The 17,987-nt window shown below is 45.2% G+C and overlaps 1 protein-coding gene across 1 annotated transcript; it reads right to left on the bottom strand.

The window, feature by feature from the left end:
- Positions 1 to 2,110: 2,110 nt before the first annotated feature.
- Positions 2,111 to 5,692, bottom strand: LOC121595761. The gene has a single exon (XM_041919964.1). It carries the CDS (start codon positions 5,690 to 5,692, stop codon positions 2,111 to 2,113), a length of 3,582 nt encoding a protein of 1,193 aa, XP_041775898.1.
- Between the last annotated feature and the right edge of the window lie 12,295 nt (positions 5,693 to 17,987).

Below are 17,987 nucleotides of genomic sequence, written 5' to 3'. Positions count from 1 at the left end.
CCTCCCGCCGTTCTGTTTTTGATCAGAGAGATCCATTTTTGAGAGGTTGCGCAGCATTTAATGAAGCTCATGATTTGTTCGACTACCACGTCCCCTTGTCTAGTTTTCGCTCTCGTCTTTCTGAGTCCTTGTCTCTATCATCAATTCCCCATCCTTAACACTTCCTTCTTCCTTAGTTTGTAAGACATATTATTGTAAAACCCTAGGCGGCTGACAATATGAAATAAATAATAATAATAATAATAATAATAATAATAATAATAATAATACCCAACATATTCCTGAGATTTTCGCGGTAGCGCGAACCGATTTTTTACCTTTTCTGGTAAATTTGTTTGAAAAAAAAAACGTGTAGAGAAACTAGTTTTATATTTTAATTTGCATAAACTATGTGAAATAAATAATTTGATTCGCAAATTGATAAAAAAAAAATTTCTTCTTGGCACATTCAATCGTCACCAGACCTCGGATGTCACCATACACAAACTGCGATTATCTCGCCTATCTGTCAAATTTTATAACAGAATTGACAGCTCAAGTCATACGCGATTTTCGCGGTACCGCGTCTCGGATCGTCTATTTCCAGCCTAAGATGTGACGGACGGTGATGTCGACGTAACAGAAACTGCAAAGTGGTGGGCTGGATTTTTAAAATAAAAAAGTGTGGGTGAGCACGGTATGTTCTATCCGAAGTCGTGATAGGATTCTCTGGTCTTGGTGTGATGGATGGTCTTTCCATGGTGGTGTTGTGGTCTTGATGGCTCTCAGTAAAGAGCGGTCGCTGCTAACCCAATAACCATTCCAGATATTGGCGATGATGGGTTTGCTAAGGCGAATGAAATCGCGGCGTGGAAGAGTTTTATGGCAGCAGGCGGGTTATTACGTCCTGCGTTGGCTGCTCGGTCTGCTATTTCGTTTCCCTGAATACCTGTGTGACCAGGAAGCCAGCAGAATGTGACTTGGTGTGAATTCGGTATATTGCAGAGCTGTTGGATGTTCGGGTCGCGGGTGGTTTCAGATTCAAGTGCTTGAAGAACACTTGCACTGTCGGTGAAGATCACGTTGGGTTTCCTCTACGTAGGCCTTTACCAGCAACAATAACCAGGGCTATTGCTTCTGCGGTAAAGATTGAAGTATGGTCTGGTAGCCAAATGGCGCTATTGTCGATGCTGGAGTAGATTTCACAGCTAGTGTAACTGTTTTGTACTGATCCGTCAGTAAAGATTAGATGTTGGTTATGGTATTATGACGGTTAGCATGACTATTGCAACCATCTCGATGCTGATTTTTGATGGTCCAGTCTACTTGTGGTGGGCGGCAGTAGCATGGACGACTACTGATTTGTATGAGTTTGGTGTCTACTTTCTTGTCGGTGGTACTATTTGTTTTATGAAATTTTCATGTTGCCGGGAAACTATTTCGATGCCGTAGAGTAGTTTTGGTAGAAGCCGGCTACTGATGATTTGAAGTTGTGTTTGGTGGGAGGCGCGATGTTGACCAGTTCCAAGCATTCTGAAAAGATTAATACGGTTCTTCGCTTCTCTTTTACGTGTAGTGTTACGACGGCGAACGGATCTGTGGGCCACGCGAAGGATGCGGCCTTGTAAGTCAAACCCGCTCGGGTAACAGCGATCTTCTCAACCGTTCGACACCAGTAATCAACCTTCCCGCTAGTTGCTCTCTCAAGTAATTTGAGGAGCCTATGCCGCAGAAGGGGGTGAAGAGGGATGAGAGATTTCTTTCTGATCCGAATATGCAAAATTAAAAAAGCCGAAGTTTCTTAGAGTTGCAAAATCCGAATGGTTCTTTATTCGAAGTGTAGTCCCCTTTATACCCCCGGAAGCCCATACATTTTTTAGGGTGTTAGTGTATCCTTTCCGAGGATAATTATTACATAAGTGTACGTACGCGTGAGTGCCGTGTGTTAGTGTTTGTGACGCATGTTTATTCCGCTTTTACACGTAGCGTATTCCTTTTCTAGTTTAAGGTGATCGCGCACCATGCGAAATTACAGTTTGAAACTTTTTGAATAATCGCACGCGTAACATCCTCCTCCTCGTAATTTACCGCGGTCAATTACCCAAAAGAAAAAAAGACGGGTGACGATTCTTCATTCGCGATCTGAATTGTCCGCAAGCAATCTGGTTATCCAGTCGCCAGCTGTGATGATCCGCTTGGTTGACGGGGCCTCCCTCAAAGTCACGTCATCTTCCAGCACCCGCTTGGTCGTCTTGGATGGCGGTTGCTTCACGACGAGTAGATGCTCCTTGGGCTTCACGTCCACTACTGCTACCTTGACGGCCGGTCGCTTCAGGATTCCGGTAGCCGTCTTCACGGACACGACGCGAACTTGCCCATCCGCAGCTGGGTGCACTTCCAGCACCTTGCCCTTCAGCCATTGTCCCGCGGGTGCGTTGTCGTTCGTGAGCACCACTACATCGCCCACCTTCACTGGTTCTGCCTTGTTGGTCCACTTGTTCCGCTTGATGAGTGTAGGCAGATACTCCTTCTTCCAGCGATCCCAGAAAACCTTGGCGTTATGCTGGGCCACTTTAAACTGCTGCCTGGATACATAGGATGTGTCCAGACTGTCCGGCGGCAGGCTCTCAACGCCTCGTCCAATAAGGAAGTGGAACGGCGTTAGAACCTCGTCTTCCTCGTTAGACAATGGTATGTGCGTCAATGGCCGCGAATTGATCATAGCCTCTATCTCTATTAACGCCGCTCGCAACGTTTCCGGGTAGGGGTGTCGCGTCTTCCACTCAGTCGCCATGTGGTGTAGCGCTTTCTTCACTATTTGAATAAGCCGCTCCCACGATCCTCCGAAGTGGGGAGCGGACGGCGGATTGAATTTCCATTCAATCTGGTGTCTCAGGGCGGCTTCTCTTCCCATTCTCTCTCCGATCTCTTCCACCAACTTCTTCATCAGCCTATCCGCGCCTATGAAGTTGGTCCCGTTGTCGCTGTATAAGTGGGTGATCTTGCCTCGTCGGTTCGTGAAATTCTTCAGGCATATTAAGAAGCTATCGACGTCCAACTTCTCGGCCAGTTCGATGTGTACGGCCCGCGTGCTCATGCAAGTGAATATTGCCCCCCATCGTTTCTCGATGGACCGCTTCACGGTAACGTCGAGGGGCCCAAAATAATCCACTCCCGAGTGTAGGAATGGCGGATTGTGAGGGTGTGTCCTGAAAGATGGCAGGGGTGCCATCAAAGGGGTTTGCGGGGTAGCGGTGTTGAGGATACATCTCTGGCAGCAACCTTTAACAGCTTTCAAAACGTTCCGCAGCTGCACGATCCAGTAGGTTTGTCGCAAGGTACCGATTACGACATTGTCGGCCTGATGATGATACTTCTCGTGGTAGTTCCGCACGAGAAGCTTCACGATGCGCGGTTTTTGCGGCAGAAGTATTGGTGAGCGCGCGCTTTTTGGTAGCGCCGTTGCGTTCTCTAAACGGCTTCGCGACCTCAGGAGATTGTGCTGATCTAAATAAGGCAACAATGTTTTGATACTGCTCTTGCTGGATATTTCCTGCCCCCTCGTTAGGGCCTCCATTTCATCCGGGAACCCTTCCCATTGCGCCTTGCGTAACAAGGCGTATTTGGCGTGTTCTACGTCCTCGCGTCCAATCATCTTGTTGAACGCCTTCCGGTCTTTCAAAAAATCCACAAATTTCTTTAAAAATGTGTGATGGCGAAGCAGGCGGTCCCATGTTGAATAATTTAGCTCGGGAACCACTGTCTCGTGATGGTGAAGCACTAGATTTGCGGCGACACGCTTCTCCTCCTCTGTGTCTGAGACAGGCTGCTGCTCGGGCCAATCACACTCTTTTGATAATAGAAATGCTGGACCATTAAACCACATGCTTGCGTTGGTTACCTTGGTGGCGGCATCGGCTGGATTTTCCTTTGAAGGGACCCACCTCCATTGGCTGGCGCTGCTCGTGTCCAAAATTTCGCTTACTCGGTGCGCCACAAATTGTTTGAATTTCCGATGCTCGCTATTGATCCACGACAATACTGTTCGTGAATCAGTCCAGAACGTGGTGCGGTGGATTGGCAGTCTGAGCTCTTTTGCAACGGTTTCGGTGAGCCTCGCTCCCAAAATGGCGGCTTGCAACTCGAGCTTTGGAATCGTTAGTGCATGGATTGGAGCCACTCGAGCCTTGGCAGCGACAAGCCTCACGACATAGCACCCTTTAAAGCAGCTTCTTGCGTACACGCATGCTGCAAATGCATCTAGGGATGCGTCCACAAAGGTGTGGATATCGATCGGCGCATTTCCTGCCGCGGTGATTGGTCTAGGAATGGCTAGATCCTTTGCTTCACTGATGGTTGTCGTCCATTCATGCCACTTTGCTGCGAGATTGTCGGGAATCTTTGCGTCCCAGTCCTCAACGGCTATGTGGACAGCTTGCATGATAATCCTCCCTTGAATTGTAAGGTGGCTGATGAGACCGAGGGGATCATATATACACATGACGAAACTCAACACCTCTCGTTTGGTGGGTAGTTCTCCGCCGACATCGGTGCGAGCTCTTGCTATATTCACTCTATAACCAAACGTGTCCAGCTGCGTATTCCACTGCACACCCAATATTTTTTCGACGCATTGGTTTTTTTCCTTGATGTCCACTAGACTTTGGTGGAGTTGATGTTCTTCCGGTATTGTTTGTCTCAACTTTGAATTATTCGACACAAAATTCCTTATGAGGAATCCACCCATCGCGTGAACCTTTCTCACCTGTTCCACCGTTTCGATAGCTTCTTCCAGCGAGAAAAAGCTGTCCAAGTAGTCGTCCACATAATGCTGACGAGTGATGGGTCTAAGGGCCAGCGGGTGAGTAAGTTGATGCTCTTCGGCGTTTCGATTTTTTACCGCTTGAGCACATGATGGCGAGCACGTTGCACCAAACGTCATGACCTGCATGACATACGTATCCGGCCGCCGAGCTGCGTTTCCTTCACGCCACAGTATGCGCTGTGCGTCCTGGTCCTCCTTCCTTATTTTCACTTGGTGGAACATCTCCTTGATGTCTCCACTAACGCAGATATTCCCTTCACGGAATCTCAACAGTATGCCGAACAGTGACGGCACTTCGTCAGGTCCAGTGAGGAGCTGGGAGTTTAAGGAAACGTCCTTAACCCTTGCGGCAGCGTCGAACACTAGCCTCGGTTTAAGCACCGGCTTGTTTTTATTCACGACCACGAAGTGCGGCAAATAAAAGGTACGCGGCCCGTGCAGTGCTGCTTCTTCCCGTGAGAGCTTTCTTACATATCCCTTCTTCTCGTACTCCTTGAAGGTTTCACACAACCAAGTCTGCATTTCAGGGTTCCTTTTCAGCTGCTTTTCCTGACTCTCTAGACGTCGTAAAGCAGCTTGGTAGCTGTCCGGAAACTTCACTTCGTCGGTCTTCCATAATAGACCTATCTCGTAACGTCCCTGTGATTTCACCAGGGTGTTGGCAATGATTTTCTCGGCACGTTCCATCTCGCTCGACTTTATTGTTGCTACTGGTTTCACTCCAAAGTCTTCGGTACTGAAGTAGCTTCGCATCATGCTATTCATGGCATTTTCCTCGTAGTGGATCATCAGAAAATGTTCGGAGGCTTCGCGAAGTTTGGTGTCCATCCCGAAGATAACCCATCCCAACTTCGTCTTAATCGCCATTGGCTCATCACTTCGGCCCATTTTTCGTCCTAATGGTATTAGTAGATGACTATGGTTAAGGCCAATTAGAACGGTTGGCTTCGCTCTCTTATATTCGCCTACTTCGATTCCTCTCAGATGAGGATATTTCTCTGCGAGATCACCGCAGTCGATGGATTGGCTCGGGAGCTGGAGCGTTTTTACGGTTCTCATCTTCTCTAGGAGATGCTCTCTCTTCTCCTTTTCTCCTCTTACGAGGCAGCTTACTCTCTTGCTCTCGTCCTCTCGGATGGACAAATTCTGTGTCCATGTCATCGTGAGGGGATCGATCGGTCCTTCTAATTGAAGCTCATTTGCAATCTTCTCCTCGATCAATGTTACCGACGATCCTGCGTCTAGAAATGCAAATGTGGCCTGCGTTTTGTCTCCGTTTCGCAGAACAATTGGCACAATTTGATAGAATATGTTTTGCTGTGCCTGGTGATAGTTTGTATTGGATGCGACAGGTAAGTGTAGCAATTGATGGTGCATTTCCTTGCACCCTTGTATGCCGCATTCTCTTGCTGCTCTACAGTTTCGTGCGCGGTGATCATTACCGGATAGGCAGGCGAAGCATTGTTCTCCTCTATGTGCGATTTCTACGCGTTCTTGTGCCGGTCTCCGTTTAAATATATCACATCGGTATAGTGCGTGGCTTCCGTGACAACACGGGCAAGAAAAAGTTTGGTTCCATTGTCGTGATGCAGTGTGTGTAAATGGTCGAGCAGTATTTGTGTTAGTGGCTGAGCCGTGTGCGTTGCGTGCGTTAGTGAAGCGATGGTTTCTACGCGGCCCTTCGGTGGTTCTTGCTGGAGGCTGGTGTACATTCAATAATTGTTTTGCGCGTTCCGCCCGCTTTGGCAATTCCTTCAAGACTTTTGCTTGAGGAAGCAACCATTTTCCAAAGTCTTCTAGCGATGGAAGCTCGCCCGGCTTTATGCTGGATGCTTTGTACTCGATCCATTTTATATGTCGATCAGTGGGTAATTTGCAAGCCAATTCGTTTACCAACCGATGGTCTTGCAAGTATGCAGCTTTGTTTATTGCTTTGAGGTTGGTAATCATATCCTGAATCGCGTCGGATAGTTCAGGAATCTTGTGCTGATTATCAATTTTGATTTTTAGCACGTCTTTTAGGTGTTCATCGTACACAAGGTCCGCTCTACCGAATTGTTCCTCCAATTTGGAGATTATTTCGGGAACGTTTGCCGGTTCTAAGAATAGTCGGCGAACATGTTTCTCGGCTTCCCCTTTGAGCGCATGCTGGAGACGGTTCATATTTTCGACGTTGGAAAATTTTGCTTCTTCTGTGCTTTCATCGAACGCGCGCTTAAACTTGGGCCATTCTCCTGCCTTGCCATCGAACGGAGGAAGCTGGTTTAGTGTCGTTCGTTTTAAATAGGTATTAGTGTCAATGCTACTACCCTTCAACGCTTCGATAAGGGCTGCGATGGCCGTGTCTTGGCCAGAGCCCGTCGGCGTTGGAGCCTTAATTTTTGCATAATCCTTCGTGCATTTAATGCACAAGAATGGTTCGTCCGCTTTAGGCAACCGGCTCAGTTTGGCACATGCCATATGGAACCAGCGATCGCATTCGTCGCATTGGACCATATTGGGATCATCATCCCGGCTGCATAAGCGACAGCTACCATTGTCGTTATCCACGAACGGGGTAAGATTTCTCTTGGTAGTCATGACGTAGCTAATCGGATTCGTGTGCGTGTATGGTGCACGGATTCTTAATTAGTGGTATGGGTGTGCGATGTCGCACTGGTTCAACGGTGCGCAAGGGCTCTCCCTTAGAGCTCTCTCTTAGTGCTCTCTCACGCTATCGCATACGCAGCTCGCTGGAGCTGTACACGTGTAAGTGGAGCCGTATACGTGAGTGCACAAGCGTAGATGGAGAGCGGAAGCAATCCTATCGGAAGCGATGCTGTCTTCCTCCTAGTGTGAGTGCTTCCTCTGGAGCGAGGATAGGTTCGTCTAGGAGCGAAGCAAATTCTCTACGGTGAGAACGTGGAGGGCTAGAGAATTTGCGGAAGCTTGCATCCAACGGGCAAATCTCTCTACAAAGCAAATGTGAGGAAGATTCCTCTCTGGAGCCACCAAATGTTACGACGGCGAACGGATCTGTGGGCCACGCGAAGGATGCGGCCTTGTAAGTCAAACCCGCTCGGGTAACAGCGATCTTCTCAACCGTTCGACACCAGTAATCAACCTTCCCGCTAGTTGCTCTCTCAAGTAATTTGAGGAGCCTATGCCGCAGAAGGGGGTGAAGAGGGATGAGAGATTTCTTTCTGATCCGAATATGCAAAATTAAAAAAGCCGAAGTTTCTTAGAGTTGCAAAATCCGAATGGTTCTTTATTCGAAGTGTAGTCCCTTTTATACCCCCGGAAGCCCATACATTTTTTAGGGTGTTAGTGTATCCTTTCCGAGGATAATTATTACATAAGTGTACGTACGCGTGAGTGCCGTGTGTTAGTGTTTGTGACGCATGTTTATTCCGCTTTTACACGTAGCGTATTCCTTTTCTAGTTTAAGGTGATCGCGCACCATGCGAAATTACAGTTTGAAACTTTTTGAATAATCGCACGCGTAACATGTAGTGTGTGCTTTAAATGTTAAGTAACGTTCAAAAGTCACTTCTAGGATATCAGCTATGCGAGTGTTTGGTATTACTGAGTTATTGTATGTTGTGGGTTTAGAATATGATATTTGCTATTGCAGATGTGAAGTATTGTGGATTTGGAGTGTGAAATTGTGTAACGTGTAACTGTCCAACGTGGCCATTTCTGAACTATATTGACTCCTTCTTGTAAAGTGTTGCATGATTCAGTTCTATTAGTAGATTCTGAGACAAGAACTATAACCTCAGCATACATGAAACATTTAATGTTACTAGGCATGGGCGGAAGAGGGATTCAACACTAATCAGTAAAACAGTGGGAGACCATCTCGATATCAAAGAGCCGTACTTTGCTGATCGCTGTACTAGACCAAGGTTCTTACAGTGGTCAAATTAGTTAATGTCAGGGCAGTTGAATCAAAGTAGATATACTATATCAGTCCTGAAAATTTAAAGTTTATTATGACAGTTTATCATTTCATTGTTTGATTCATTTCCATATAAAAAAAAACCAAGCTTAAAAAGACGACCAAATGCGTTTTATTTTGAAAAACTTCTGTAGAAACTAGGAGCCTCGTTTAGATCCCATCCCTAGGGCCCGAGATGAATAAATCTGCCTCTGGATGCAGCAATCGGCTGTCTGAAATATGAGCAATTGTGCAATTTGTTTATCGGTAATTACCTTGGAACATGTTTTACATGTTCATAATTAAAATAGGTTAAAAAATATGCAATAGTTAAAAGTCAGCAATATCAATGATCGTTGCAACAACATCGATAGTCCCGATCGCTTAGGCAGCGGTAATCGCTACTGCGGGCGTGCGGGCGTGCGTGCGGAAAAATCAAAATTGTTTGATTCTGACGCATGCAGTTGCAAACTGTCACCCGCTGCGGGTGTCAAATTCCATACACTTTCAGAAAACGCACGCACGCCCGCATCAGCGATTACCGCTGCCTTAGCAACCATCGATACGCACCGTTAGCAGTAAACCGGCTAGCAACAAAATCGCAAGTAAACAAAAATTACAACATGACACAATTCGGACGACGGTGCAGTCCGATACACTTCCCTCCACACCTTCCCTTTTCCTCATCTACCTAACACCTGTTGGTGAAACAATAAAATTATTTATTCAGCAATTGGCATTTCACTAGTTAACAACGTTTATTCCACGTCCGAAACTTTAACTCGATCAAAAACTGATTTTCTATTTACAGCTCCAAATACAGCTTGAGTGGCTATATCAGTTTCTCAGAGTGAGAAAAAGTGACAACGGCCACGGTTCGCGTCAGAGAACAAGTTTTGAGTGCTTGAGAATGTTTTCTTCAGAAAGCCCCGTGACCCCGCGGCCTTATACGTTTTCCTCAGTGTATCAATGGCATGGAATGGTATATGTGCGGAGGGTGATATCAACGCCAAAGAAACTGGATAACCGTGGGCTCAACAGGTATGTTTGCAAATAGCGTGAGATGAGAGTGGTTAATCGGAAGACTCTCTGATCTTGATTTGATGGATGATTCTATGATTGTATACTCTCCATGGTGATGTTATAGTCTTGGAAGAGCCGCCGCTGCTAACTATGTAAGCGTACCAACTAGTGGTGGGAGCTCGGAATCAGACCTACCCGATTTAGATTCCGTGTTTGGCATCAAATGCGGAATCGATTCAGATGCTGGAATCGATTCCGATTCCGGAGTCGATTCTGGAGCCGATTCCACAGCCGATTCCGGAGACGATTTCGAAGTTGACTTAGGATTCGATTCCGGAGTCGACTCCAGAATCGGAATTGAATTTCGATTCAGTGGTCTAATTTTCAGGTGATGCGTTCCGCAGTATAACCGTGGCATTCGGTTAAGGCTGGAAATAGACGAACCGAGATCGTCGCGGTACCGCGAAATTCGCGCCTTGTTTATAACAGTTGTAGAACAGTTGGGCTGTAAAATCTTGCGCGCCTCCGATCGCGCCTGCTGTTTCGCAGAGCTAAATCGGCCAGCTCAGAGATTTCTGAATCCAACACACCGCTTCTTAATCTTGACAATTACCATCCGGCATTAGAATTAGCAATATCAATTCAAACTTCTGTTTCTGTTCCGTTCGCTCGTTCTAACCCTATAGTAAAACTTTTTGATTTTCGTAAAATGAACTTTGGTGCTTTTGAGCAATTTATGTCGAATTCAGACCTTAATTTTATTGAATCAGCCCCTTCTATCGACGATGCCGTGAATCAACTTAATCATGTTATCCTTTCATCCTTCCCTCTTTGCTGTCCCATCCTAAATCTTCCTCCTAAGCCTACGTGGTTGAACAGATCCTTAAAAGCTTTACGAACGGATAAGAAGCGTAAACAGCGTGCATATATGCATACTCGCTCTCAACATGCCCAACGGGTATACAAATATGCTTCCACAGCATATCGTATTTACAACAGAGCGTGCTATAAACTATACATCATGTGTCTCCAATTAAGATTTATCTCTGACCCTCGATCTTTCTGGCGATTTGCTAATAATCGTCGCAACTCTAACGGCATCCCTTCCATAATTTCCCTTGGCGATGAAGTGGCTGATACGCCCTCCAGCTGCAGCGAGTTATTTGCTAGACATTTTTCTAGCGTATTTGTGGACCCAGACTCCAGTCCAGTATCCTTATCTGATGGCTTAGCATATGTACCAAGTGATATAATTTCCTGCAACACAGTGGCTATCGATGATGAGGTCATTTACTCAGCATTGAAATAATTAAAAAATTCTTTGTCGCCGGGTCCAGACGGCATACCCGCTTGCATATTGAAAAAAATCAGCACTTTTTTTGTTCCCATACTTAAACGCCTGTATGTGAGATCCTTTCAAGAGGGAACCTTTCCAGCTGTTTGGAAAATTGCTTGGATATGTCCTATTTTTTAAAAAGGTGACCGTTTAGTCGCTTCAAATTATCGTGGTGTGTCCATTCTATGTGCTATGGCTAAGGTGTTTGAGTCACTCGTTCATACTGCCATTCTTCCATGCGTAACGAACTATATAACGCAACATCAACACGGATTTATGCCTAAACGATCCACCACGAGCAACCTAATGCACTTTGTGTCTTTATTAATGTCGAATATTGCAGGTAATCGTCAAGTGGATGCAATATATACTGATTTTAAAGCCGCTTTTGACAGTCTACCACATGACCTGCTAATAGCTAAGCTAAAGAAATTAGGAATCGGCTATCCTTTAATAACTTGGCTAAATTCATTTATAGCAAACCGTAGCTACACAGTCAAAATAGAGAATTTCCTCTGGGTTCGATCTATACTGGATTACGCTAGTGTTGTGTGGACCCCGGCTGGAGGTGTCGCTATGCAGAGACTAGAGAGAGTGCAGAGGAAGTTTAAGCGTATCGCTATTCGTAGATTTCTGCACGGACATAATGCACCTGTGCCCTCTTATTCTCTCCGCTGTCGTATGCTGGGCTTGATGGAAATCAAATCCCGCATTCACACGCGCAGTCTTACTTCATTGCCAGCCTCCTGACCTCCAATATCGATGCTCCTTCGCTCCTCAGCTCCATTCCTATTTACGTCCCTTCTCGTCGTCTCCGCGACAGACCTCGCATTTATATCCCCTCCCTCCGTTTCTGTTTTTGATCAGAGAGATCCATTTTTGAGAGGTTGCGCAGCATTTAATGAAGCTCATGATTTGTTCGACTACCACGTCCCCTTGTCTAGTTTTCGCTCTCGTCTTTCTGAGTCCTTGTCTCTATCATCAATTCCCCATCCTTAACACTTCCTTCTTCCTTAGTTTGTAAGACATATTATTGTAAAACCCTAGGCGGCTGACATATGAAAATAATAATAATAATATAATAATAATAATAATAATAATAATAATAATACCCAACATATTCCTGAGATTTTCGCGGTAGCGCGAACCGATTTTTTACCTTTTCTGGTAAATTTGTTTGAAAAAAAAACGTGTAGAGAAACTAGTTTTATATTTTAATTTGCATAACTATGTGAAATAAATAATTTGATTCGCAAATTGATAAAAAAAAATTTCTTCTTGGCACATTCAATCGTCACCAGACCTCGGATGTCACCATACACAAACTGCGATTATCTCGCCTATCTGTCAAATTTTATAACAGAATTGACAGCTCAAGTCATACGCGATTTTCGCGGTACCGCGTCTCGGATCGTCTATTTCCAGCCTAAGATGTGACGGACGGTGATGTCGACGTAACAGAAACTGCAAAGTGGTGGGCTGGATTTTTAAAATAAAAAAGTGTGGGTGAGCACGGTATGTTCTATCCGAAGTCGTGATAGGATTCTCTGGTCTTGGTGTGATGGATGGTCTTTCCATGGTGGTGTTGTGGTCTTGATGGCTCTCAGTAAAGAGCGGTCGCTGCTAACCCAATAACCATTCCAGATATTGGCGATGATGGGTTTGCTAAGGCGAATGAAATCGCGGCGTGGAAGAGTTTTATGGCAGCAGGGCGGGTTATTACGTCCTGCGTTGGCTGCTCGGTCTGCTATTTCGTTTCCCTGAATACCTGTGTGACCAGGAAGCCAGCAGAATGTGACTTGGTGTGAATTCGGTATATTGCAGAGCTGTTGGATGTTCGGGTCGCGGGTGGTTTCAGATTCAAGTGCTTGAAGAACACTTGCACTGTCGGTGAAGATCACGTTGGGTTTCCTCTACGTAGGCCTTTACCAGCAACAATAACCAGGCTATTGCTTCTGCGGTAAAGATTGAAGTATGGTCTGGTAGCCAAATGGCGCTATTGTCGATGCTGGAGTAGATTTCACAGCTAGTGTAACTGTTTTGTACTGATCCGTCAGTAAAGATTAGATGTTGGTTATGGTATTATGACGGTTAGCATGACTATTGCAACCATCTCGAAGCTGATTTTTGATGGTCCAGTCTACTTGTGGTGGGCGGCAGTAGCATGGGCGACTACCGATTTGTATGAGTTTGGTGTCTACTTTCTTGTCGGTGGTACTATTTGTTTTATGAAATTTTCATGTTGCCGGGAAACTATTTCGATGCCGTAGAGTAGTTTTGGTAGAAGCCGGCTACTTTTGATTTGAAGTTGTGTTTGGTGGGAGGCGCGATGTTGACCAGTTCCAAGCATTCTGAAAAGATTAATACGGTTCTTCGCTTCTCTTTTACGTGTAGTGTGTGCTTTAAATGTTAAGTAACGTTCAAAAGTCACTTCTAGGATATCAGCTATGCGAGTGTTTGGTATTACTGAGTTATTGTATGTTGTGGGTTTAGAATATGATATTTGCTATTGCAGATGTGAAGTATTGTGGATTTGGAGTGTGAAATTGTGTAACGTGTAACTGTCCAACGTGGCCATTTCTGAACTATATTGACTCCTTCTTGTAAAGTGTTGCATGATTCAGTTCTATTAGTAGATTCTGAGACAAGAACTATAACCTCAGCATACATGAAACATTTAATGTTACTAGGCATGGGCGGAAGAGGGATTCAACACTAATCAGTAAAACAGTGGGAGACCATCTCGATATCAAAGAGCCGTACTTTGCTGATCGCTGTACTAGACCAGGTTCTTACAGTGGTCAAATTAGTTAATGTCAGGGCAGTTGAATCAAAGTAGATATACTATATCAGTCCTGAAAATTTAAAAGTTTATTATGACAGTTTATCATTTCATTGTTTGATTCATTTCCATATAAAAAAAACCAAGCTTAAAAAGACGACCAAATGCGTTTTATTTTGAAAAACTTCTGTAGAAACTAGGAGCCTCGTTTAGATCCCATCCCTAGGGGCCCGAGATGAATAAATCTGCCTCTGGATGCAGCAATCGGCTGTCTGAAATATGAGCAATTGTGCAATTTGTTTATCGGTAATTACCTTGGAACATGTTTTACATGTTCATAATTAAAATAGGTTAAAAAATATGCAATAGTTAAAAGTCAGCAATATCAATGATCGTTGCAACAACATCGATAGTCCCGATCGCTTAGGCAGCGGTAATCGCTACTGCGGGCGTGCGGGCGTGCGTGCGGAAAAATCAAAATTGTTTGATTCTGACGCATGCAGTTGCAAACTGTCACCCGCTGCGGGTGTCAAATTCCATACACTTTCAGAAAACGCACGCACGCCCGCATCAGCGATTACCGCTGCCTTAGCAACCATCGATACGCACCGTTAGCAGTAAACCGGCTAGCACCAAAATCGCAGTAAACAAAATTACAACATGACACAATTCGGACGACGGTGCAGTCCGATACACTTCCCTCCACACCTTCCCTTTTCCTCATCTACCTAACACCTGTTGGTGAAACAATAAAATTATTTATTTATTTATTTATTTATTTCATATATATAAACCGACGGATCATCATGTCTAATCGGCAACCTATAATTAAATTAAGGAGCATATAATAAACATCTAGTTATAAGCAAACATTACATGTGACGTAGACGCAATTTCTCCTTGAACGTGGAAGTAGACATACTAAAATCGAACAAATCTAACACTTCATTGAACTCGAGGGACATACGTATAATAGGGTGTCCCTGGCTATGGTTGTTGCGGTACGCGGAACACGGAGATGGAAATTGGATCTAAAATCCGACAGGGAGCGAACAAATTGATGCTGGCTAGTAATGCCGGGGAATCGATCTCTCCGTTAAGGAGCCGAAATATGAAAAGGCATTGGGCGTTTTTTACGTCGAGAGCAGAGTGGTTCAAGTCCGAGAAGCAGACCCGCTGATGGTAGGTGGGCCGAGCGTGGTGGGATTGCCATGGAAGGAGTCGAACCGCGTACCTGGTGAGTCTCCGTTGAATGGCTTCGAGGCGATTGATGTCACCAACGCCAAGCGGGCACCAGATCGGACAGCAGTACTCCAGGCACGACCTTACGATGGCACAGAAGATCGACTTGACGCACATGGGATCGGTAACTCGCTACAGGTCCGCGTAATTAAACCAAGTAGCTGATTTCCCTTCGCAACAACGCTATCAATGTGAGGGCGAAATGACATCTTCTGATCGAGTAGCACCCCAGACACGGATACATGTCGTGCGAGCCAAAGCCGTGTTGAGCATAGTGTATGTAACGTGATGGGGTGACGGGCTCTGCTGAATGATATACACTGGCATTTATCAGCACACACTTGGAGAGCGTTTCTTTTCTGCACCAGCTATCCAGATTCTCAAGGATCGTTTGAAGGCGTACACAGTCACTGTCGTTTCTAACTGGAGCGAATATTTTTACATCGTCGGCGTACATTAGGTGTTGGCCTGGCGGTAAAACGAAAGATAGATCATTAATATAGATGAGGAAGAGTAGCGGTCCCAAATTACTCCCTTGAGGCACACCGGAGGAGCTGGTGAAAGAGTGAGAACGATGAGATCCTATACTTATGTAGTACGAACGACCAGTTAAATATGAACGCAGCCAGGTGATGTGCCAGTCGAGGAAACCGAGATTTTTTTAGCTTCGAAAGTAGAATATCATGAGAAATACTATCGAACGCAGCCCTGAAGTCGATATATACTGCATCAACTTGAGTACCACGATCCATGTTGTCGAAGCAGTAGCCAACAAATTCAGCAAGATTTGTGGTGGAAGATCTCCTTGGGAGAAATCCATGCTGACTAGGGCTCATATAGTTTTGAACACTGCTGTGAGTAGCGGATTGTATAGAATGAGATCAAACACCTTTGCACAAGCGCATAGGGATACAATGCCACGATAATTACTAGCATGAAGTCGACTGCCTTTTTTATGGATAGGAATCATTCGCGCGTGTTTCCAGGACTCAGGATACGTGCCACGCATAAGGGAATCATTAAATATTTTGGCAAGAATGGGTGCGAGTGATTGACGGCAGTGCTTCAATATGTATGCGGGAATATTGTCAGGTCCAGATGATGTAGATGGTTTTATATCGTTGAGTGTGCGCGCAATTAATGCTTCGTCAATTGTGGGTATAATAAAATCGATAGCATCCGATGGAGTATTGCGGGTGGCCTCTGCTAGTGTGTTAGGATTGTGAACAGGAAGGGTGAATGCATCAGCGAAACGATTGGCGAGAGTGTTGCAAATATCGGATGTATCGATACTAGTTTGGCCATTGTAGCTCATTGACGGAGGGATACTTCTTATATTGCGCCGTTTGTTCCAGAAGCTCCAGAACCGTGTCGGCTTAGAAAATAGCTGCCTTTCAGTACGGCGAATGAAGGAGCGGTAGAGCACACGATTATGTCGACGATAATTGTTCAGTGCATCGAAAAAATTCTCCTATGCAGCGATGATCTCGTTCTACTGTAATCCGCGTAGGCTTTTGATTTATTTTTTTCAACCGTCTTAAAGATGCATTAGACCAATCGGGGCCAGGCTTTCGTTGAGCAACAGGAACGCAGGAATTAATCGCTGAGCGCATAAAAACGCTAAAGCAATCGGTGGCTTCGTCGATAGTGGAAAAGTTGGAGCAGTCAAAATTACGGTCAAACGACACAATAAGGGCATTCATACGTTCCACATTCGTTTTGAAGAAATTTCTATTGACTGTACTGCGAGTGTGACTGTTGGTGGTGTGGGATAGTTGTACGGGATAATAAATCATCATATCCAATGAAGGATGATGAAAGTCCTCACTGAGAAGTGGAATACTACAGTGTGTTACGTATGGGAGGAAGTTCTCTAGAGCCGAAGTACCATTCACAGAGTGCAGAGGTGTGATTGAGTCGCACAAAATATTGGTTGCGGCAAGGTTTGCGAAGACCAGATCCAATTGACGCCCAGATTGATTTGCAATACCACTCAACTGAAATAATCCGGTACTATGCAACCCATCAACGAAATCGGTATTAGCCACGGAATTGCATAAAGGTGCATAATGCATGACAGAATAACATGGAGAGCAATCGGTGGCTTCTGATGTATTAGTCAGCTCCCATCTGATATCAGGTTTATTGAAATCTCCGAAGACGTATAATAAATCGCTCTCTTTAATGCGGCTTGAAATTTCACGTACACTATCATGTAAAGCGTTCATCACTGCGGGGTCATTCGCATGACTAGGCGGAATGTAAACAACGCCGATGTAAACAGAGACACCTGGCAGCAATGTTTTGATCCAAAGTTGTTCCAGTATGGTATTAGGCGATGCGATTTCACATGTCGGTATTGAAGAGGAACTTGCAATTAAAACACCCCCACCGCGTGAGAGGGCACTGTTGGAAAGATTCCTATCGCACCTGTAGATATGATAATGATCGTCAGTGAGGAGCGAAGAAGGTATGGACTGAGTAAGCCAAGTCTCGGTAAGAATGATAAAATCATATTCTGATTCTGATAGCGCCAGGCGAAGATTTGTAGTTTTCGTTCGTAGACCACGTACATTTTGGTAGTAGATAGAGAGACTGGGATGAGCTGAACGAGGTGCATCGCCGGATGCTGTGCAAGATTGCTATTCATCCGACGGGCCAGCGTCAGCAGATTCATCAGTCCGTTTAGCGTTTCGCTTCGGTCGTTTTTTAGGAGCGGCTAAGCATTCGGGAGGTGACCTAGTAGGTGTGGTGGTAACAAGCATTCGCTCATTAAGGTCAAGATGTGGTTCGTTTGTAAACAAAGCTGCGTCTGTAGTGGTCATGGCAGGTGAGGAAATCGTAACGGGCTGCGCGAGCGTATCTGTTGTAGTAGTTGGCA

This window comes from Anopheles merus, chromosome 3R, assembly GCF_017562075.2.
Source record: "Anopheles merus strain MAF chromosome 3R, AmerM5.1, whole genome shotgun sequence".
Classification (NCBI taxonomy): domain Eukaryota; kingdom Metazoa; phylum Arthropoda; class Insecta; order Diptera; family Culicidae; genus Anopheles; species Anopheles merus.
Note: the sequence above shows the minus strand (reverse complement) of the source record. Positions and strands in the feature narration are given on the sequence as shown.